The following is a 23985-nucleotide window of genomic DNA, read 5'->3' on the forward strand; positions in this document are numbered from 1 at the left end:
CTGGGTAAGGATTAAATTAACAACATTAAAATAAATTTATTATCGTATCTCCTAGCATTAATTTTCTATGTTAGCAGTCCATATCCTGAAGAAATTTTTAAGCTCGATTTGGATGACCTCACGTGATCATGTCTGCGGTGATTGGATGAGCCGATATCAGCGTGTTTTGGCAGCGCAGGTGTAATTTGAAAACAGCTAATTAACAACTAATTAACGCGTTTTTGAATGACAGAGCGTGTTTTCTATGCTATGTGAGTAGAACTGGAGGGAGGAAAGATTTGAATATTAGCATTTTATAGGGCCTGCTTGGAGACTCGACATTAGCAAGCTAACACCAACATGAACAATTGTATAGTGAGCATTGAGTAGACCTGTCATTGTATATATAATGCCATCATTGAACAATATTATTTTGTTGTAAGAGTTACTCTTAAAATTAGAGATATTGATTGTTGAACAATACTGCATTGGGAAATCGTCAATTATAGATGCCATTTTTATTTGTACAGTTGTTGAAATAAGTCGTTGCTAGGACATAAGTTACAGTTAAATATTAAGTGTGAGTTTTTCAAAGTTATAAGTGTGAGAAGTATTATACTTAAGTAGCCTACTTTACAAATACTCAAAAAATTCACCTGAAAGCTTATTTTGGTCTAAAGTACCAATGATGTGTGCAGAAACAATCTAATTACATTTGGATTAAATTGATTTATTAGTGTAACCGTCCACAGGGAATGTGCAGATGGGCAGCTCATTAATGTTTCAGATTATTTGATGTGAAGAAACACTCATCGTTACTATAAATAACCAGCAGGTGGCGCTTCAATACAGCCAGTGTGTAATAGGGTGGACAAAATAACCAGTCACTCAATGATTGACCCACACACACACATTAAATACACACACTGTATTTGTCTGTTATGTTTATTAACATTTTGAAGGTGCTTCTTCATTTTGTTGTAAAGTTAAAATAGAGAAACTGGTATTCAAGTACAAACAATATACAAAAGTTGGATTTTTATTTGATCTCATTACAAAAATCCAAGTGTGCCCCATTACATATCAATACACACAATCCTCTGTCGCTCACTCATACTCTATATGCAATGTCAGAATCCTATTTTACAATTACATGATGAAAACCTATCTATTTCCTATACAAATATAGTATCACTGTTCCATAAAAATATTAAATCTAATCTTTATTAATTATAATCATACATCACAAAAGGGAGTGAACTCTAAACATGTGACAATCAGATGAAGAGGTTTTCATTTTCATTCATGAATAAAAATAAATCCCCTTAAATGTTGTAGATATAATTGAAGTCTATTCCAGTTATTTCATAACATAGGCGTTTTAAAATGAACAAAGCATTCAGAACATAAAGATTTTTTTTTTTATTATTGTAAAACTCGTTAAATTGTGCAAAACATCTTATCAGACCTGAGGACATTTTTCTGTGAATCAGAGCAGCACTTATGGCTTGTCCTGTACACTGCGTAACATTAAAATGAATTTTCTTCATCTCTGAACATGAAACAAAACTGCTTTTAAAATAATTTCATTAAAATAATCTCTAAAAAAATATTGTGCTTGTAAAGAATTTTTGATTCTCTGTTTGGACAAGCAAAACTAAATAATAATAATAAAAAAAAAATTATAATAATTTTTAAAAACAATTAAAAAAAAAACTTAATTACTTACACCTCCTGCAAATGTAAAGAATTGAAAATCTAAAGGATGCCATGGTTTGTCATTTGGAAAGTCGTTTACAGGATTCATCTGGGGGGAAAAGACAGAAAAATAATATTTTAAAAGACAATGAAAAACATTTTCATCAATTTTATGATTTTTTTTTTTTTTTTTTTTTTAGGCCTAATGTTTTTTAACTGAAGCATGATTGTGCCAGATTCAGATGGATGGATGGATAGATTTCTATATGACATGTCATCTATAGAAATTTGTGTTTAGTTTATATATTTCATGTTGATTAAATTCACTTTTCTGGACCAGGATGGAAGAACACCTATTTTCCCAGAATGCATTATCTGTATTGGGTTTCATTGAATAATAATTCAGTAATAATTTCCACTCTTTCTTTCACTGATCGAAAGGCAGTCGGTTCTTCAATTCTGAATTTTGCACAACCCTAAACTGCAGGTAATGTACAATTTTATTTAATATAATTATTATAACATCACATAATACAATTGCTATTTTAAAGGAAGTTCACCCAAAATTTGCTGACAATTGCACTGGAGGAAGCGTTATTATGGATCACGGACTCATTTTAGCCAGAAGCAACGTCTTAATGCTGGATTTGTTTCAGCTTTTGTCTTCTCCAGATGTTAACTGATGGACTGGAGTGGTGTGGATTATTGTGATGTTTTTATCAGCTGTTTGGACTCTCATTCTGACGGCACCCATTCACTGCAGAGCATCCATTGCTGAGCAAGTGATGCATTGCTACATTTCTCCAAATCTGATGAAGAAACAAACTTATCTACATCCTGAGTGTGAGTACATTTTCAGCTAATTTTAATTTTTGGGTGAACTATCCCTTTAAGGGCATTGCCAGCAAAAACACTGATATGAGTCAAAATATGAGCTTTATATTTACATTGTAAAGCACTCATGCATAGACAAGCATGTGTGTTCTCCAAGCTCTCTAATACTAGTTTACACACGCAAAATCTACATGTAGTAATTCAGCAGAATTTAAGATGCATTTAAAAAATGCATCAGTGTTATTTCTTCATCCAGGGAATCAACCTTGTTTAACTAGTGCACTTTCAGTGCGAATGTTGCTCATTTACTGTTTGACTTTCAATAATTCAAAGTTATTAACAGAATTCTAAATCTGGTGTTCATGAATTTTTGTCACAGAATTTCCTAAAGAGTTTATTCACAATGTTTCTTTTTAATAAAAGAATATAGGGTTTGTTAATTCTATTGTTGGTTTGTTTATATTTTGATGATGTAATTTGAAGCCACTGACCCACTTTTAGGAATCGAACCCTTCCTGTGCTCTCATTCATGCCACTGCGAGACACAAACGCCGCGCTCTCCTCCTCCTCATCTTCCTCCTGTCCCTCGGCCTCCTGCTCCCCCCCACGCCACCCCTCTTCCCTCCCGCCGTCCTCCGGCCCCAGGTGAGGAGAGTAAGGGAGGGATGCTAGCGCACAGTCTTCTGAAGGGTACTCACAAACTCTCTCCAGCTGAGCGTCGTCGAAACACACCTTCACCTAAACCAGAGGAACGGTGAGAGAAAGAGTGACAGAACAGTCAGTAAAGACACATTACACTACAGTCTGGAAAATCCAAGTCCTTATGCTAAAAAAAAAAAAAAAGAGTTAGAAAAAACTGAGACTTCAATTAACATTAGCTTTTGTTTTCCACAGAAGAAAGTCTTACGGGTTTGGAACAGCATGATGCTGTTGTGAGTGACTGGTTTTGGCTGAACTAATGTGTAAATGCATGCACTGTTAAACAATGATTTTTACAAAGTTGAAAATTAAACAAAAAATTAAACAAGAAAATACTAGGCCTATTTCAGTTTTTCTGCTGAACAATTTCAAGTTTAATTTAGCGTGATTCAAAGTAAATCCTGCATCGTACTTTTTACTTTTTCATGGGAAAAGTAATTAAATTACAGTAATAATTATTAAATAATGCATTAAACTCGACAGTGGCAATAAGACATGATTTCAAAGATGTTTTTGTCTGAAACATGGAGTTTCTTAAAATGTCTAAATATTAGAGAATTGCCCTAAAAATATCTTAAATCGAAGCAGAAAAATCTTAAATTCATAAGGTCGTGACATTAAATGTTGCATGCATTGCAAAAATCTTACATTTGTTTTCTTTTTCAGTGCAAATATCGAAACTTCCTCAAGTCAAGATACATTTACTTGAGGTGCACAATAAAGATTTGAAGTATTCTGAGAAACTGATCAAAATGAAGAGAATTTATGCTTAAAACAAGAACAAATATCTGCCAATATATCCGTAAATATCGGTCAAAAAAATACACTTGTTTTCTTTTTAAAAAGGTAATTTTTTCTGACCTCATTGGTAGATATTTGTTGTTTAATCAAACTCACTTCATTTTGATCAGTTTCTTTGTGTCCCTTCCATTTCCTTTAATTGGTCTTAAAAGTCTTAAATTTACCTTCACAAAACCTGCAGAAACCCTGGATCAAGTCACCCCTCAGGGATTTTGGATACAGAAATGACATTTATCAGACAGCAGCCATTTAACAACTGTTAATATCCAAAGCAAATTATACTGCAAAGCTGACATTTAACACTTTTTTTTTTTTTTTTTTACTGCTGGTCAGAAGCGCTTAAATGCATTTGCACAGCAATTATGAATACACTTATTTTATTAACACTTAACTTGGTTGTGTAAAGACGCTTTTGCAGTGCACTTCAATCCATAATTGCCTTGAAATCACCTGCCGTTAACCCTATAAAGTTACTGTTGATACAAGACCTCCAAATGATCGACATGACCAAAACTTTGCTGTTAAACCTGTTGCACACAATCTACTACATGCCGTCTGTCTTCTTTACTTTAATAAGTAAGCTCTTTTGGTATAATTGTACAAACGGCTGACCCCAGCTTGAGCTTCACAAGTCTTTCTGCTGTTAAATCTTGACGGATTTTTATCAAGTAAACGTCAGAAAAACTGTAGTCATATTTCCAGATGAACACTTACTGTACTGAAGCAGCTCGGTTTTACTTCGTCTCTCAATCATCAATGGATTGCATTGCATTATATGTTTGGATCTTTTAAATCTCATCTTACTGAGACATATTATTGGAGATATAAAGTGACCACTGATATTTATATCATTTTATGTCAATATCTGCTGTACTGTTATAAAGATCTCATTAATTTACATTACAAGCATCAGAATTTAATCATATTAATATCGCATCTGCAAATTGCATATTTTTGCTCCGTTTGAGACTCTGAATAAAATTGAGTTGTTTTCCCTCCATATTATCACTACATATGACTATATGAGTCATAACAGCCTGATATAATACAAAACATAAAACGCCTATGCAAACTTTTTTTTTTTTGATTTTTTAAAATATTTAGTTTAAAGGTTTAATGAAATGCTTGCATTTCAAAACATTAGATTTTTTTCTGACTTATTTCATATGTCAGACTTTTCAGGGTTAATGCTGACAGATCATAGCAGTCAGCAGGGGTGTCGCTAGTGGGGAAAGGGTGACAGAGTGCATAGGGCCGAGAGGTCTGGGGGGCCCGAGATCGCCTACTGGCCATCAGGAGCACCGGGACATTCTATTCAAGTAGTGGGTCGATCGCCGAAACGAGGGAGACCTCCCCAATATTAGGCGCTGTTTTTACATTACAGCACATGTGAAATAGGCCTACTCCAAAAGTGTGAAGCAGCGCTCCCCGATGCATTCGCCAGCCGCGTGTCAAAGCAGAGCGGGATGCTGGCTGAAAACAGCCATGACAATGAGGTATATTGGAAAACGCTAATTGGTTTGTCAATTCAGCACCATAATTTAACTTAAAGATATTAACTATTAACTACAAATAGCCTATGTTGGCAGAAATGTATTTATTATAAATATTACTGTTATTACATATTGTGGAATATTTTAATTTTATAGAAGGTGTTTTGTAGTTTCTTCATGTTTAGTTTTTTTTTTTTTTAACTACAAATTTTATAGTTTATTATTACTTATTATTTATTTAAAAAACCATATAACCATGGTAATGAGGACCATGGTTTTACTTCTTGTGACCACCATCCTACTAATACTAGTCAGCTAAACTCTGGAAGCAAGAACATCTTTCTTTTTAGATGTTTAGTTATAATGAATTTTAATTGAAGTAAAATGTTAATTCAATAAGGGCCTGATTAAAGATAAATATCAGTGTCTTATATAAATTAGGTGTTCATTATTTACAAATAATCAAGTTCTGAAAGGGAGATTCACCCAAAAAATGAAAATTGTCATTATTTACTCAACATCATGTCCAAACCTGTATGAATGTATTTCTTCTGTGGGACATAATTTGAGAAATTCAAGAAATTTGTGTCCATAGAAATCAAGGGTAACCAAAATGGTTTGGTAACATTCTACAAAATCTTCTTGTGTGTTCAACAGAAGAAAGTAAATCATGCAGGTTTGGAACAACACAAGGGTGAGAAAATGATGACAACATTTTTTAGCAATACCTTTCCAGCAGTCTAGCTCACAGTAAATACGTTACTGTCAAGTGCTCTTCTATGTGACAAAAATGCATTATTAAGTTTGTTGCATTTGTTGTGAATTCAGTAATATCTATCAGTATTCATTTCTGTTTTATGTATTCGTGCACAGGGCCCAGAATTCTTAGCGACGGCCCCGGCAGTCAGACCAGTGAACCTTCAAACATACTATAAGATAAAACATAAATAACACAGTCGACATAATACAGAGAGAAAAGCAGCGCTATAATGGCTTAAGGTTCAAATGAGGAAAGTGTAAAGTCACCCCCCTCTGACAGATTAAGAGCTGGAGACTGACGTCAATCGTTCTGCAGGGGGCACGCGGTAATACAGCCACACTACCATACTACTATTACTATTTCTGTTGTACGAAGTGTAGGAACAGTACAAGATGTGCTGTATGCATGCGCAGGTGATCTTCTAGATTCAACAGAACGTTTAGCACACAGCCAGAGCAGTGCGTGGAATACTGATCCTCAGATAGTCAGTCTAAACAACAGGCCAAGTGAGCCCAGTCACAGAACATAAAACTGTCTGCAAAGACAAGCGTGAACTGCAAGACGAATGAAGGTTAGATGTGGTCACAGTGTAAACTGGGGAAATGACTTTTGGAGCAAACACACTTTCACACACACACACACACACATACACACACGCTGTTAAATGTAACGTGATGCTGTTGGTCATACAGTATGAACTGAAATTTTCATAAACCGATAACCCTAGGTTTTTGCTTTTGGTTTTATGCATTCTCTTCTATCTGTGCTACAGGAAGTGACACAGCTCAGAGGAGGAAGTAGACAAAGAGTTGTCACAAGACTGCTTTAAAAAACCCAAAACGTTGCAGCTATATAAAACGTAAAAAACTTGTAAAGAAAAAATACATGTATTATGCACATCACCTTCAACCATGTGTATAGTTCAGCTTTTCATGTCTTGTTTTGTCACTTTAATTGGAAAAATGTATTTATTATTTACGCTACAATCAAAACATTTGGAATAATTAGTTTTGGTTTTTTTTATGTTTTTGAAAACCTTTTTTTATCAGCTGAAACTCTTTAATGCAAAATATTTACTTGTAGTAACCACTGATATCTTACATGAATTTTTCAATTATTTACCAAATTATTCACAGTTCTCTGATGCTGGTTGGCCATTTCGAGGTAAACAAATAATGATTTTTTTTTTTCTTTAGTAAGTGATTTTATTTTATTGTTTTTATTTAAAAATATATATATTTTAGTTTTACTTTTTATGATTTAATTATTAAAATTCCATGAACTTCCATGAATTTTAATTTGAATAACTCTTATTTTAATATAACTATTAATATTTCATCAACTTTATGTATTTCCCCTACAAATCCCAGTTTGAGGAAGAAACACTTTGCCAGATCATATACTGTAGTTCATTGCCATAAATGGCCTATGTTTATGCTAATGTAGTGAGTTTCTGTTTCCTAATTTTATAAAATGCAGTCGAAGCTGCACATTTATCTGTATTCTGCAACTTTACTTAAAGTAACACAACTATGTCATTTTTAAAATTGAATGTTTTCTCCACTATCATAGATCTCGTGGTCTTCTGTCTCAAGAGTCCGGTTTCATTGTTGTCTTCCTTGTACATTTGACTCCAGTTCCTGGCAGAAGTTAGTGTATGTGGTTACACTGATGGCCACAATGCAAACATACTGCTCTATTAACTCCCTGTGAAAACCCAGCTAAATTAAAAGGTCATTCTTCTGTTCCAAGGAGAATGCTGCCAAATTCTCTCGTTCCCTCTTTCTGCTCTGTTGAGTTCCTTTGTGTTTGCTGTGTCCCACTTACTACAATAAGCTGTGTTTGATGAGAACAAGCAGTGCTATTAAACCTCATATCGGAAGACAGAAGCGGGACCATATATCTCTCTGAGTAGTTGCTGATAGGTGAGATACAGAGGTGAGAGTTTCCAGCATTGTGTGCGTTAGTATTTTTTGCAGCTCTAGGGAGGAACTACAAAGATATTGAGAGGAAGCCAAGCATTCAGTAGTATATCATGTGTATCAGCCTCGCTGACATATCCTGCAATCAGATGCCATCATAAATGACTTGTGGTCACATCAGTGTTCTCTATGTACTGAAATTCCCCCTATAGTGCAACCTAAGAATAAAAATAAGACATGACTGAAAGTAATGATGTTGCGCAGTTCAGTGAGTCAGATGTCCATTAGGGAAACCCTGTGGTTAATTCAGTGAAGGATTTGTAAAACTGATAGTTCCAGAGTTTGTCTTTTGTAAGAATCAGAATCAGACTGTTTCTTCATGCTTGTGGAGATGTAGAGTATATAGTGTTCTGCAAACTTCCTGACACTGTTATTCACTGTTAACAATCTTCTGTAGATTTAAAACTGCATAATGCTCTGCCCTGGGTCATTCTAGACTAACAAACATCGAGGTCAGGCAGGACAGTGTCAGGGTGAAAGGTACTGAAGAAGGCATGACTGCAATAGATTAACCCCAATCTATTCATAGACTTGCATTCTACTTTAAAGTCAGGCTTTTAGTGTAATGGTCTTTTTTTTTTCGTTGTTGCTGGTGTAAGTCAATAATTTTAGATGTAGGAGTAATCATATTTTTATGGCTTGGTTTGTTTGTTAATTACTCCTGAACAATGCACAATGAATCAGGTGCTTCCTAAAGTCATTTTCCATTTTTTCTTTTTTCATGCAGCGTTTAAATGTGTTAACTCACACAGGGACTATCTTCACCTGTGGACTGTGATGGCGTGAGAGATAAGCCTAATCCAGGCTTAACGCTGAGCAACTGCTCTGGCCACAATCAAAGACGACAGAGATATTCTGGACTGACTATTGAGAGATCACACTTTGATTCGCTCTTGGGAATCTTCTCAAGTGCAATTGTCTCTTCTCTGAAATAAAAACAATCTCACTAAACCGTAACCACACATCTAAAACAAAATGCAAAATGCTAATTGCAAATTATTTTCATTGCATGCATGCTCATTTTTGTATTGCCCTAATACTATCAGCATAGCAGCTCATCGTATAGGTCATGCAAAAATACAAAAACTCACTCACCGCTTTCGGTGTCCCTCTGCTTTTCACCAAGCATGACCGTTTAAGGTTCTGGTAGCCTCCAATCACCTCAATCTCTTCTGCTGTAGGGTACCGCTTCTTCCCTGCCTCCTTGGTGTTGCTGGGAGCAGGGGTGGTTATATGGCCCTGGGGAGCCGCTTTGGGCACTGCAGGGGTCACTGTTGGGATGCCACCAGACGAGACTGCTCCTGTAGGTCTTCTAGGGGTGATTGTGATGGTCGTTCCTCTCTTACCTGGTCCACCTGAGGCGCTCCTAATGGAAAAGAGAGGCGGAGATGGAGATGAAGAGGGGGATGCGGTGCAGGGAGAGGATGACGACGGAGAGCTTTGTTCTGGAGGTTTCTGTGAGTTTTCTGTTGATTCAGTGTTCCGGGCGTTGATTGTGAATGACCTGACCTGCTGGGTTTTAAGAGGTTGTCTTTGGGCTTTCTGTTGGGCTTGTGGAAATCTGGGATTTGTAGGTGTTTGGGATTTTTGCGTCTCTCTGAGTATGTCTGGTTTCTTCTGACCCTCAGCTACCCTAATTTCTGGTTCTTCAAGTGGACAACTCTCCATGATGGGCTGTGCCTTTTTGTCATTGTGGGAACCACATCCTGCTTCCTGTTCTCTCAGCTGTAGTCGTTCCACCTGCCGCTGTACCATCTGAACACCTGTCGACTCCATCGTCTCGGTTTTGTTACCATCCCTCCCATGATTCCACAGCTTGACAGTTTCTGGCAGGATGTCCGGTGACGGTGCTTGTCTGATGGGGTTGTATTTGCCCTGAGGTCCGCTGTGTGGGGGCATATCAGCTTTCCTTTCACTGATACACACTGCAGTCCTGGACCCCACCGTCTTGAGGTTATAGATTCGGCTCATGGCGTCCAATGAATCTGAAAGTGGTGGGGAGGGAGAAAGAGAGGGAGGAAGGTAATCTTCCTCTAACAACTCTTCCTCTCTTTTGTCTTCTCTTTCGTCAACGTCCTGTGTTCTCCAAGCGATGCACGTCCCACGCTCCTCTACATCTCTCTCTGCTTTCCTCGGGCAGATATCGCGCTCTGATACGTCTCTGGAGATCTCCCCAACTTCTCTTTCTGTCGAAGCTGACTGCAAGAGCGACAGAGAAACAGGAACAGGAAGTTGAGGGCTTGACTTTGCCATGTTAACGTCCTGTGTGACGTCAAACAGTCTGAGAGTCTGTAATGTGGTTTCTTCCTGTTCTCTCGCAGTTCCTCCTGCTTCTCTGCTGCCCTCTTCTTTGTCATCCTCCCGTCTTTCCTTCTCTTGCTGACGAATTCTCTCCCTCAGAGACTCCACTCGGGTCAAAGGTCGCCCAGCCTTCCAGCTCCCTCTCCTCTCCACTTGTCCTCCATCTTGTTTATCCCCAGCAGGGAGACTCGCCCTCCTTCTTTCTGCTGATATATCGACTCCATAAAATACAGTCCTGGGGATGGTGACTCCCTCTTGTGTGCAGAGTTTGCTTTGGCCCAGTGTAACAGTTTGTTTTGGGGGTTCTGAGGTCAAATGTATTTCCTCAGTTGTTTGTTTTGAAAAGCTTTGATACTGTTGATGCTCTTTTTGATCCTGGCTACCCATTTCACCAGAGATCCTTTCCATGTCTTCATGTGAAAACACATACCCTGCCCTCTTGAGTTCTCTGTCTGATTGGACTTTTGCTATTTTACAGACTAGTTCTTCTGTGTGTTGGGTAAGGGCTGCTTGTCCAGCATAGGCTGTAGTCGGGCAACTAGAGTCCGCAGAGGGAGTGTCGACACATTGGCACTGAATTTCTGCAAGGAAATCTATAGTACTGTCATCAGAGGGTGGGATATATACGCCATGGGGTTGTTTTGAAGCTGCAGTGGTTACCTCATCCAGATTCCATCTCTTTTCAGATTCTGTTTCGGCCTCGGTTTGGAATTCTATGGGTCTCTGTCTTACCGTTGTCTCTCCCTCCACTCGCCTCTTATCTCTGTGTATCTCTTTATCTTTCATTATCTCTCTTTCATTCTCCTCTCTCACTTTCTTAATCTCTCTTTCTGAGCTGCTTTCTCTCCCATCTTGTTTGATAGGAACTCGTCGTGCAAACGCAACTCCCTCAGGGATTTTGACGGAGGCCACAGTGAAGCCTTCTCCTCCGTCTATATTTGAAGTCCATTCCTCTGTCTCTCCACGAACTGAGTCGTTCCTCTTATTTTCAACCCTTCTTTCTTTTTGTCTCTTTTCATGCATCACCTCATCAGGTTTGGGTCGACCCCATCGCCTGGTGACCTTTGGTTCACTTCCTGATTGATCGGTGACCCTTGTTTTGACCCTGCGGTCGGAGAACGACCTCTCCACCACCTTAAAATCTGTCTTTTCCTCACAATCTCTGGTCTCCTGTTGACAAACCACACGGTCAGAGAAGCTAAAGGAGCGTTTGGGAACACCCCTTAATGTTGGACTCGTGTCTGTCTCCTCCGTACTCTGGTCCTCCTGCACAAACAGGTCTCCTGTGCTGTATCTGGCCCGGTTCTTGCCTGGTTTGTTGAAGCACTCAATGCTCTTGGAGCGCATTGGAGGTTTTGAGTGTTCACCGAACTTACTAAGCAGCTGACTGACCCGACCACTACACTCTGGAGTCCCCCTGTCCTTGTGGCTCAGGATCCTCTCTGCTTTTTGCATGACCGTCCTCGACGTCATTCGCATAGAGGACCATATCCCCTCTTTCTCCAAACGCTCACTCCCTCTCTCTGGGATCCCTGCCGTCTCTGTTTCCCTTCTCCCGTCTGTCACGGGAGGTTTGATGATCAATACTTCCGAAGCCCTAATTTCCGTCACGCTTCCTCCACCAGCTAGAAACTCCCTCAAATCCATCCTCATCCTTTTGTGTTCATCCTCAACCTCATTTTCTCTCTTATCCAGTTTTTCCTTACTATTTTTGTCTTTCTCAATAATGATAATATTGTTTGCTTGGATTGTGCGAAGACCTACGACCGGAGAAAACAGGGATACACTACTGTCTGCCTCCCTGCTTTCTCTCCCAGTGCTTCTGTCTCGCTCTCTTCCCTCACTTTTACTTCCCATCTTCTCGACCCACATCTCTCTATCACGTCCTCTCCAATTCTCCATTTCCTTATTTCTTTCTCTCCCTCTATTATTGGTGGCCTTTTTATATTCATTCTCTCCATCTCTAATCACCTCCTTCCCTCTGTTATCTCTCCTAAAGCTGTTCTCAGAACGAATGAAGGGGTTCTGTTGGATGGGGCCGATGGTTTCTTTGGATATCTGTTTTTGCACTTTATACCCAGTCTGATCAGTCTGGAGGTGAAGTGTGACTTTACTGTCCGCCTGCTCCGTGACGATGTCCTCAGTAATGCCCAAGATATCTGGAGTATGCTGTCCTCCATCTCTCTCTTTCTCCCTCTCTCTTTCCTCATCCTGCTTCGCCCTCCTTCTCTGGATGATCCCTCGCTTCCAAGCCGGCATGCTGGCCAGCCGCTCCTCTTCCTCCCTCTCTCGTCTCTCTCTCTCCTCCTCCTCTCTTCGCTTTCGCTCCAGTAGCAGCTGCTTCCATTCCGGTAAAGCAGAGAGAGACATAACCACGAAGTACTGGGTGAAACAGTGTTGTTTTACTGATCAGAACTTTTGCAGAAATGCAGTTTTATCCAAGGACATACAGGAATCCTGTCAAAACAAATCGATGTATACATTAGCTGTTGTATTTTTTTATTTAAATGTAGTAAACATGCAGTTAACAGTGTAAAACTACTGTCAGAATAAACACTGATGCTCTTACAGGTATATTTAAAACGGATATGTACACTTTGTCGGATAAACTGTCTTATATCAGTAATATCCTGCGAAATGCAAGTCTTCCTGGAGTACAAATGCATAAACGTTTTTTTTTACTGAAGCATCAAGATATTAGGTTTAAAATTAATCTGAATGGAGAAGAGAAGGTATATTTACGGTACACTGACTGGTCACTTTTTTGTGCAATATTAAACAACATTTAGCTTTTTATTTCAGGTCACTGTGGTGTCAAATTAATTTGAAAAGCACACATTTACATGCAATTTCTCTATGCAAACATTTGCACGCTTGAACCCGGTTTCATGAAAATGCATATCAATAGCACGCTCTTTTTTCTTTTTTGTATTTTACGTGCTATTTATACCAGAAACTGACTTTGGCGTGCATATAATACGCAGTTTTTGCGTGCATATGATATGGATGCTTGAATGGTGATTTTGTTGGATAAAAAGATTTGCTAGAGAAAAAAATCATGTTCCATAGACTAAAATGTTCAAAGCATTCTATATTTTGACATTGATCTATTTGAAACACAATACTCAATATATAAGGTTTTTACTAACCTTATTGTGTGGGATGACCTGATTCAATGGAATAAAGTTTTCCTCGTTTCCACGCGCTCGACGTTCATCTTTCCACTTGTTTAACTCCAAAAAGACGCAACAAAAGCCCAGATAATTCCTTCAACCTTCTTTCTAACACATACCGAGTAAGAAACCTCCAGTTAATTCATATTTCTTTGATTCCTTGAACTGAGGCTATATCGGTCCCGTGAACCGGAGCGGCAGTGTAGTAAATATTACCGGCTTTAGAGGCGCAGGACTGTAATCCCATAATTACATTAAACTCCAGCGGGAGAATCACAGGCGAACACACCATATTGCCTAAGAAAAGACGTTTAACTAAGACCGCCGTCTGCTGCCCTCCATCTCCTCCTCATCCGAGTCCCTCCCCCCCGGACACCGGAGCCGTTAACGGGAGAGATATGCGAGGTGACGGATGCACGGGAATTAAACGTCAGCTCTTAGATAACGTAACCGCTCAGTTGCAGTCTAAACATGCATGCATTAATTGGTTTCTGTATTATATATTATATAAATAAAACACACAAAGGTTGAAACAATATACAAGAAATAGTAAGCAGTTAATTTAAAATGCACGTTCTCCTTTTACTGTATGCATACAATTTTACCCAATTAAGCTCATAATAGACATGTGTTTGTCGTCTATCTGATTCCTGAAATATACTTTTAATTCCAAATTATAATAAAAGACAAAAACACATAATTTGTTGTTGCAGCATTTTATTTATTCAGTATTGTTTAGCAAAGTAATGTGATAACCTTATAAAACACACATCATGGTACAGAGAAATAGCCATATAATCAAGTCAATAAACAAAGTTTAATAATGGTTTTCAGCTCTAACTACAACAGTGCATTTTTTTCATGTACTTATAACAAAAGTAATTTCAAGTTTGACCATATAAAAATACATTCTGTACCAAACTCTGAGGTCATTATATGTAAACGCACTTCAAGCATTAAACATTTTCATAAAATAAAATGCATGTTTTGCAGTAGTATGACACTTAATTGTGAACAACACAGGAGCTCAGTACATAACGCAGTATTTATCCCATCGCCTGCTCACTTCTTGGTTTTGCGACGCTAAAGTATTTGCAAAAATAAAAGTATTATATAAAAACATGCAGTAGGATGCAAAACGGCTATATCAAAAGTCTTCATAAAAGCAGAAACAAAAGACCAAAATAACTTCATCCAGTGTCATTTTTTATTTATTTTTTCCCACCTAACTTGCCTTGATGGCAGGTAAGCAAGTGTAGCATGCGTGTGTGTTTTGTGTCTCTTCTTAATGAGTCATGTCAGTGCCGAGTAGAGCAATTTAATCTGATGACCTTGGACCTGCAGCCAAAATACATCAGCACTAAAAATAGAGAGAGGAAAAACTAGACATACATATATGAGAAGCTATTCATTTGTAAATGCTAATTTGTTGCAGGTTAAAGTAAATACTGTAGATAGAAAAAAATGAACAAAGGATGAAGACTTCAAATACTGGCAGATTTTGGAGTGGCATACTGTCATATTGCTCAAAAATACACAAACTTATTAATTTCCGAGATAAGTGGCCAACACATGCTGAATTAAACATTTAACTGATGGTGTTTTTGAAACACTGCTGTGTGAAGGTTTGAAACCTTTTGCAAATCATTCGTTTCGAACCAGCACATATCAAACTGCTAAAGCCTCGGTTTCAGTAAACATTTCAGAACATTTCAGAATGTCAGAGGTTCACATGAATGACTGTCTATATGGTTTTCACCTGATCTCAGATCAATTTTATACATTAAAAAAAAAAAAACATAAAATTTTACTATATAGAGAGATATTTGATTTGTTAATTGCATTTAGACTGCAGTTTGCAACTGATTTATAAAAGGCATTTTATGCATATTTGGCCATAGTTTTCTTTGCATTTATGCGAGTTGTTTTGAGCGCTCTGTAAAAAAGTGAATCATTTTGCAAAGCAACTGGTTCAAATCATTCAAAGTTTCAGAAAGCTTCGTTTCACTGTTAAAAATGCATGGTAATGATTAGAAATGCAATATGCTGCATTTGTCTTCACATTTTGCATTTGAAATGCAAATGTTTTAAGGACTTTTAAAAAATATTTTGGACAGTTTATAGTGTATATTGTGCAGTATTCTAGTATTTCATTCCAAACATAGCTTTAATTGTAATGCTGCCTTCAAGTCACATCAATATGGCCATAATTATGAGACATGAATGCCACCCAAAGTCAAAAGGAATCAAGGTGCAAGCAAATAGTTTTTCGATTATAAGACGTTTTAACTGTCAACAGCACAATTTAGTTTGTGTGTGCTGTTGAACTACAGTATAGTTGGTATTTGAGGCGAGAGGCTTGTGCAACAAAACAGCACAAGAATGATAAAATGCACAGATAAAGCCTCAGTTACATTTGCATCATTTGTTGTTCATTCGGTTGCATTAGTGGTAAAATCTTCCTGACTTTTTGAGTGAAGAGAAATATGAAAATGTCCAAAAATAGTTTTGAATTTCTAGAGAACAACTTGAAGGCAGCATTAAACTCTTATTTGACCGTGACTATTGCTCAGTCTGTCTTATACGTGTTGTTGCTCTGATCGCTGTCCTCTAGTGGAGCGGAGAAGAGCTGCAGTTTGTTGCGGAGCTGCCGGCGCAGGTAAGTGCAGTCCTGGGTGTCCAGCGAGTGAGCGAGGATCAGGTAAATGGACAGGTAAGCGGCCAGCAGAAGCCGGTCCAGCGGGAACGTGGGGAGAAGCCAGAGCACCGTGAGCAGCTCCACACAGACGGGATGCCTGAGGTGAGAGTAGAGCCGCTGCGCACGCTCAGACTTCAGCAGGAGAGGGTCGCCCATACCCAGACACTCATAATACACCTGACAAACACAGGAGAGAGAGGATTTCAAACGTGCAAATTGGTGAAAAAATGCAATAGGAAATATAAAGTGCAAAATATGCAATTTGGTGCAGATGCTGATATTTATATGATGAAATTCTGACGCTTGTGATGCAAATCAATGAGATCTACAGCAGATACTGATATAAAATTATCTAAATATCAGTTGTCGCTCTATATCTGCAATAATATGTCTTAGTAGTATGAGACTGAAATGATCCAAACAAATAATGCAATGCAATCCAATGCTGATTGAGAGATGAAGATGTGAGATGTTTTGGAGGCTCACTGAGGAACAGTGAACGTAAAGCTTCTGGAAACAAACGCTCCTCAAAAGATCCTGATGATCAGATTTGAGACGCTCTGATTTTTCTAGAAAATGATTGACGGAGAATCAAGTAAAGCTGAGCTGCTTCAGTCCAGTAAGTGTTCATCTGGAGATATGACTGCAGTTATTCTGACGTTTACTTGATTAAAATCAGTCAAGATTTGACACGAGAAGCAGCAGCTGAAGCTGGACGCTTCTTCAATTACACTAAAAGAGCTTTTACTTGATCAAGATGAAAGAAGGCATGGAGTAGATTGTGTGCAACAGGTTTAACAGCAAAGTTTTGAACATTTAGAGGCCTTAGAAATGTGCATATCAAATATGATACAGTGAAAATAAAGCTTTTGTTGTTCTAAATGCTTATTGTAGATGCAAATGTACCTGTTTGATGCCCAGTAGTTCGGGATAATCGAAGATGAGCAGGATACTGCAGATTACTGCCCAGCACAGGAAGTGTAAAATAAAACAGATGAGCGGGAACCAGATATCCCAGGGTGCACTGCGCACTGACCACAGGCAGGGGGCGCTGGTGACCGGCTGCCAATAGTGCATCAATATCTACACAGAGAATAAGATTACAGTCAGAGCAGAGTTTATAACATCACATTTCACTGTTATGGTTTGTGTTATTGAATGAATTGGGAAGTTATTTAATTACAAATGTTTCTTAGGGTTTTACAGAAAAGGGGTTTTCAAGAGAGTGCTAGAAGGATATGTGGAAAGGTTTAGAGAAAAACTGAAAAGAAAGAAAAAGAAAATTATTAAATAAAATAAAATGTATTATTTCAAAAATTTTAACCCTAACCCTAGCTATATATACACATTATAAATATAAGACTTTTATATACATTAATACATAATTGATTAAAATAATACGTTTCATTTAAATAAATAATACATTTGAGTAAAATAAAAATAACGGACTTAATTGCTAAATAATGTTTTATTTCAATAATACATTTGATTACATTAAAAATCTAAATTCAAAAAAATAAAATTAATAAATCTAAATATACAGTACTATAGTGAGTACAAAATAATGATGTAACATAATAGAAACTAAATATTCTTCAAATAATATTTTACACTTTATACTTAGTTATATAACTTATCCATGGCATCTGAAAGACTGAAAATACTAAATCCCACAAATTAAAAAAAAAAAGCAAAATAGCTCCATTGATTTCTATTATTATAACTGTACACCACTTGCAGAATTAAATATGCCAATAATGCAGAATTGTGACAACAATGCAGCATACTAATGTCAGAAATGTTTATTGTTGTATACTGTTTCACATACTAGTTTTGAGAAAATCAGGCGGTGTGCAATATATAACATCTATATACCTGCAGTGCTGCGGCGGTGGTGAAGCAGTACACGGTTCTGCTTAAAACCCCAAACACATTCTGACAGACTTGCTTAACTGGAGTCCAGGCCAGCAGACTGTGCTGGAGACTGAAGAGGACCAGAAGGAAAACATCCACAGCTACAGCCTTCAGAACCACCCCGTCCCGCAGAGCCACAGACCAGGGCACAGAGTCTGAGACAATACAGAGAGAAAACACGATAAAAACTTTCCGCCCAACGTGGGGCTCGAACCCACGACCCTGAGATTAAGAGTCTCATGCTCTACCGACTGAGCTAGCCGGGCTGTACGCTCGCGACGCACGCATTCCGTAATGACGATATGACGTACATACGTGCGTGGATTTCCTCAACTGTTTAATGCAACTTGCATTTATGCAATTTAACAACTTGTTTAAATGCATGATAAAATAAAAGAATATAAAATAAATCTATAAGTAAATTGCATTTAAAATCAACTTTTTTTTTTCAAAAGTCAGATCAAAATCGAAGCTACCGAGAAACTAAAAACTTACAACAGCCTTAAGACTTATTACAAAGCGAATAAGTCAATTCAAAATAACAACAACTCATTAGTGTGTTTTTGTGCACATAGGTTCAGAAACAGCATATTAATATTTATGCATAGCTTCTTTATTATTAAACTTTCAAAGCTGCAGTGTTGTTTGGGGTCTTACCTCGACACAGAGGCGCGGCTCCGCTCAGGTTGTGATAAATGGCACGAAACGACACGAAGCGAACAAAGTCTGCACCGGTCACAAACACGGACACGAAGGTAATTAAAGCTGAAACACAGAGAAAACAGTCGCGAAAAGTCATCGACGCCATGATATTATTTATATTTCCAACGGACAGCACGGAACTTCCGGAAGGAGCGGCTGCAGTAACGCGCCAAAACCAGCAGTCGGCGGAAATGGTCATGATTTTCAAATTTGTGCCATAAGAATGAACTCTAAACTCATGTTTTCATTATATTAGTTTTATTAGGTCTATCTATCTATCTATCTATCTATCTAAACACCCTTCTAATGCCAGTAATAGTCGGTTTATTTTCACCTCATATTTTGTGGTTTTAGTTGCATCATCTTAATGCAGTCAGTGATTGTTCATTGTGCAACATTGATGTGAAACGATTTTTTTTGTTGGAACAGATCTGACATCATTGAACATATGCAGTTGTGTTTGAAGAAGTTTAGCATTGTTTATGAAAAAAATGCACAAACACGTGATTTCTCAGTTTTACAGTTGTTTATTTATCATAATTCTCAATGAACACATTTAACATTGAAGACATTTTTATTTAATCAAGTTTTATATGCAAGATTTGAGGAACCCTAGGGGGAATTCTGCTTTATTTTGTTATTTTATTTGTTTATTTATTTTATTTTATTTTATTTTTATTTTTTTTGTGGTGAGCCGGATCATTTGGCTCGGGACTGGCTTGTTCAGTCTGCAAACACAGCCAGTCCTTGTTTAGAACCACTTCTAGCTTTTATTCACCTTATTTTGCAGCACAGACATAAGCAGTTTTCAGTGAATGCAGACTTTTAGGTAAATAACTAGAAGAATATCAAAGTGCAGTAAACTGTACAAACCAGTGTGTTTATACAGTAATTACAACAATACATTATAATAATGTAAGAAATACCCGTTTGCAGGATCAAGCAGCATGACTAGCATGCAGTATCTGCTGTGGATAACTGAAAGTGAATGAAACCGGAGGCCTTGTCCATTGAAGTTACAACAGCCGAGCCGGTTATACATTGCAGAAAAGGTTAATAACGCAGCCAAATTTGGCAGTGTTTTGACCTGTTATGAAACATCACTTCAGTGAAATTATTCAGTGTAATTATATTATGTTCAGTATAAAAACATAAATAATATAAAAACATCAAGCACACTGACAGAACGTTATAGTGAAATGTCCAAAACACAAACTATTTCACATGAATTATTCAAAATGGAATAATACGTGCTGTACGGTATAATAAATAATTATATTACATTGTGCAAAACGGCAGCATCCACTACTTGTAATGCTGTGCCCTGACTGAACATGAGCAAAACAACTTTCAGTCAGATGTGTTGGCTGTGAAGGCGAACCTGCGCCAGATCCACCAAAAACACAGACAGGGGTTTGAACTGCGACGATCTGACATTTAAAGGCAGACGGAGGAAAGCTGGGAAGAGAGCACATATATTTACTTATTTCATTTTTGAACATGTTTAATGATTTAGTAATGCTCTCAATGCCTTCTGTTTTACTTACTTAATCTGCTGTTCAACTCATAATGAATAAACCTCAGCAGTGCAAGTGGATTTAAATAGAGTTTCTCTCACATTTGACTTTCACTGTGATCAAGATTTCTTCATCAGAGTCCAGAACTCTGTATGATCCTGCGTCTCTGGCTGTAAACTCATTAATGATCAGGTTTCCATCTCTGATGGTGATTCGTTCGCTCTGAACTCCATCAGTTCTGCTCCAATCCTGCTTCCACCCAGTGCTTCTTCTGCTCTGATGCTGCACTTTATCAGCGTTTGACAACAGAACATCCAACTTCAGCTCCTCGCCGATTTTCACAGAAATCTCATCTGAGGAGAAACAGAAAGACATTAATCATTATTACAATCAGTCAAAGCCATAAGCAAATATTTAGGACTTGGGACAAATATAAGCGCTAGGAAAACCCATATCCATTCAGGGTCTCTACTGCTTAGATGCAGCATCAACACAATTACTAAAGGAAAACCAGAAAGCACATGCACATACCATCGATACAAAGTTGGTACGTCCTGATTTGTTGCTCCAGCTCTGTCTGATCAGAAACTTTCAAAATGTACGTCCCAGCATCACTGAAGCTCAGATCCTTGATGACGACGTCACACGCTCCTTTCTTACAGACTCTGCAACTACACTCTTCAGTCTGACAGACAGAGATATTTTCTGACCGAGTTAAATCAATTTCAGGAATCTCACTGCCAGTATATTGACATGGCAGTGTGACGTTGCCTCCTTTTATTCCTACCACAGGTGTAGGGGAGGTTTCTGCAAAAAAAGAGAGTATAATATGCATTCAATACTGAAAAGTAAAGTACATGTGGTCTTTCTCTCTATTGTCTGTAATCGTCATCATAAAATGTTCACTCAGAGGTATTTTAGTTAACTGGATTAAGACATATATAAATAAAGGCATTCAGGAGTCAACAATATTAGTAGTGCCATGTTTTGACATTACAAATGTTGATGACAGGATAAAGCTGTAGATGTTCAAGTGCAGTAGTTGCAGTGAGTTCCTGAATTAATAAATAGTGTGTGATGATATAATATGCTGGGGAAAGTCTCTTAACTGAGTCACGCAACAGAGAAACAATCAACTAGAATAACTCCAGCTGACACTGAAACCAAGAATGGTTACAATTTGTGAACAAAAATTGCTGTATACTGACCGCTGTTTGCGAAGAAGCAGAAAAGCAGCAGAATACACAAGCCGTTGAACCTGCGGAGAACACAGATGAGCTGCTTTATTTGACAGATACAGGACAAGTGCTTTCCTGAGACTAATAACTTTCATTCGATCTGAATGTTTGACGCATGTTGATCCATGCATGATAAAAGTTGTTTACCATTGAAAAGAATGTGTTACGCTGACGTGTGTGTGGTTACAGGAGCTTGTGATTACGTTGTGGGTGGATACATGAACGCAAACCGTTGCTTTCATTGAGTAATAACAATGGCAAGCCATTTGTTTGTTATATTTGCATGCTAAAAGAGTTACGTTTAACGTTAACAAGTGCTATGCTGGCTATTGATATTAATTGAAGAAGATAAATGAATAAATAATTAATAATAAATGATTAAAAATAAAAGTAAAATAATTAATAATTAAAATAATAAGAAAATGAATTAATTCTAGAACTGGTACAACATTTACACAGTCTGCATATGTCCTCTTCAGTATAATAACCACAAAAAACATCATCATAACTTCTATAAATTCTTTTAAATGTACAACATAACTAAACATTAAACTCTTAAACCAGTTTGACTTGACAGCACTGGTCCGATCAACAAATCACAGAATACATCAAATGAAAATGAATATATTTGCTTCCGTGGAAATGTCATCCTTTTATGAAATTAGACCAACAAGACTTAAAATGATCTGTCAAAGAAAATAGTTATTTAATAACCCCACATTGTAAGAAATTATTTTTATGATTTATCACAGCTTTTTTATTTTCTTTTTGTCAAATTAACGTTCAGATAAGATAATACTTGGAGTTTCTGTTGATCAAAGCAGTATCTTTCTTTGTGTTAATTCTAAGGCAACAAGGTTACCTACTTTAAGTTAAACCAACAATATTTTTTTACAGTGCACTAATAATCATAATCGTAATCATCATAACTGCAGTAATAAATAAATTAAGCATAAACACATTGACTCCTTTCTACATCATTAGCAGGTTTACATTTCCAGAGAAACAAAATTGGTATAGAACCCAAAAACAACTTTATATTTAAGTTTTATATTTATATGAAAATGTTTATATATTAAGAAGCATGAAAACTTACATGGTTCTGTAAGAGTCTTCTCTTCAGATGTCAACTGTTTGCAAGCCACAGCATATATAGTGAGACTAACTACACATTTAAGTTGAAACAAAACTAAAAGCGCGCGCGCACACACACACACACACACACACACACGCACTAGGGCTATAGTCCTCTGTGTGGAATTCATTCAAAGCAGACTGTCAGAAGATTAACGTACTATAGCATGATGTTCAGTGATTGACATAATCATGTGAATTATTTATTTAATCCTTTGCATATGAATTTAATATTTAACTTCAACACTCTGATTTTATTTTGAAAGAAACACCTGCTTCTCATGTGATTTGGTGGGCGGTGAAATCAGCTGTTAGAGCTGAACAGTTCACGTGACTGATGTGAAACTGTAACACAACAGGGGCACGTTCAGGCTCACACGGTGTGCTACGTTTTACTACGGTTTCCGGGTTGAACGACATGTTTCCTGGAAACGGTGTGCAACAGGGTTTGAGATGTGTTTTCTCTTGTTTGGTGGGTGTGTCAAAATGTCAGGCCAATCAGCAGCAACTTCTATATAAACCACGTGGTATTAAAGAGACAGCTCGCACACAATCGTTCAAGTGAAGTCATTTAATATGTGTCCGCTGCAGCTACATACACAACAACTGAAGATATTAGAAGACATGTTTGTCGTAAGAGTTTTATAGTAACATAGCATATGTTACATGATGATGATGAATTTGTAAGTAAATGTAATTAACATCAAAATAAATTCACAAGAGCAAGTATATTGTTTGCACATGTTTATTTACATTAAAGGCAAAATAACTGAAATAATAAGAGCACAAGCATAGATCAGGAACTTCTTTAAGTCTGTCTAAATATCATGTAGTAATTGCAATGTCTTCTGGTCCGTATCCTTTCCTTAGGAAGGTGTGCTAGACACTGATTAATGTAACATACAAATACTATACATGTTTATATATTTTGCTATTGTATTGTGGAGTAACACTTTCATAAACGTTTCTATGCTCCTCTGATTATATGATGGTAACAATGGTTACTACACACTTTGAATCATTGCATCAAATCACTATGTGCAACATAATATGATTGGATAT

The 23985-nt window shown here is 37.4% G+C and overlaps 3 protein-coding genes, 1 long non-coding RNA gene and 1 other non-coding gene across 6 annotated transcripts; 1 reads left to right on the forward strand and 4 right to left on the reverse strand.

The window, feature by feature from the left end:
* Nucleotides 1-908: 908 nt before the first annotated feature.
* On the reverse strand, nt 909-14094 carry ppp1r18 (protein phosphatase 1, regulatory subunit 18). Of its 2 annotated transcripts, XM_058753999.1 has the most exons (4): nt 13697-14093; nt 9342-13004; nt 3003-3249; nt 909-1786 (listed from the first exon to the last, which is right to left on the reverse strand). In XM_058753999.1, exons 2-4 carry the CDS (start codon nt 12915-12917, stop codon nt 1758-1760), a joined length of 3852 nt encoding a protein of 1283 aa, XP_058609982.1. In that variant the 5' UTR covers nt 12918-13004; nt 13697-14093; the 3' UTR covers nt 909-1757. The 2 variants fall into 2 exon arrangements, with proteins under 2 accessions (XP_058609982.1, XP_058609981.1); XM_058753998.1 differs by lacking the exon at nt 909-1786 and having other exon boundaries at nt 1846-3249; nt 13697-14094.
* LOC131525972 (uncharacterized) lies at nt 2381-9334 on the forward strand. The gene is made up of 3 exons (XR_009267337.1): nt 2381-2520; nt 3013-3265; nt 3406-9334. It is a non-coding gene; the product is annotated as an uncharacterized LOC131525972 (long non-coding RNA).
* Nucleotides 14095-14426: 332 nt separating the features above from the next.
* On the reverse strand, nt 14427-19207 carry nrm (nurim). The gene is made up of 4 exons (XM_058754752.1): nt 18990-19207; nt 18294-18487; nt 17325-17501; nt 14427-16595 (listed from the first exon to the last, which is right to left on the reverse strand). The coding sequence occupies exons 1-4, from the start codon at nt 19138-19140 to the stop codon at nt 16290-16292; spliced, it is 828 nt and encodes a 275-aa protein (XP_058610735.1). The 5' UTR covers nt 19141-19207; the 3' UTR covers nt 14427-16289.
* On the reverse strand, nt 18526-18598 carry trnak-cuu (transfer RNA lysine (anticodon CUU)). Its single transcript has one exon. It is a non-coding gene; the product is annotated as a tRNA-Lys (tRNA).
* Nucleotides 19208-19565: 358 nt separating the features above from the next.
* LOC131525183 (uncharacterized) lies at nt 19566-22031 on the reverse strand. Its single transcript, XM_058752552.1, has 5 exons — nt 21937-22031; nt 21760-21809; nt 21083-21358; nt 20653-20904; nt 19566-20492 (listed from the first exon to the last, which is right to left on the reverse strand). Exons 1-5 carry the CDS (start codon nt 22029-22031, stop codon nt 20389-20391), a joined length of 777 nt encoding a protein of 258 aa, XP_058608535.1. The 3' UTR covers nt 19566-20388.
* Nucleotides 22032-23985: the final 1954 nt, after the last annotated feature.

The sequence above is a fragment of the Onychostoma macrolepis genome, chromosome 19 (assembly GCF_012432095.1).
Source record: "Onychostoma macrolepis isolate SWU-2019 chromosome 19, ASM1243209v1, whole genome shotgun sequence".
In the NCBI taxonomy this organism is placed as follows: domain Eukaryota; kingdom Metazoa; phylum Chordata; class Actinopteri; order Cypriniformes; family Cyprinidae; genus Onychostoma; species Onychostoma macrolepis.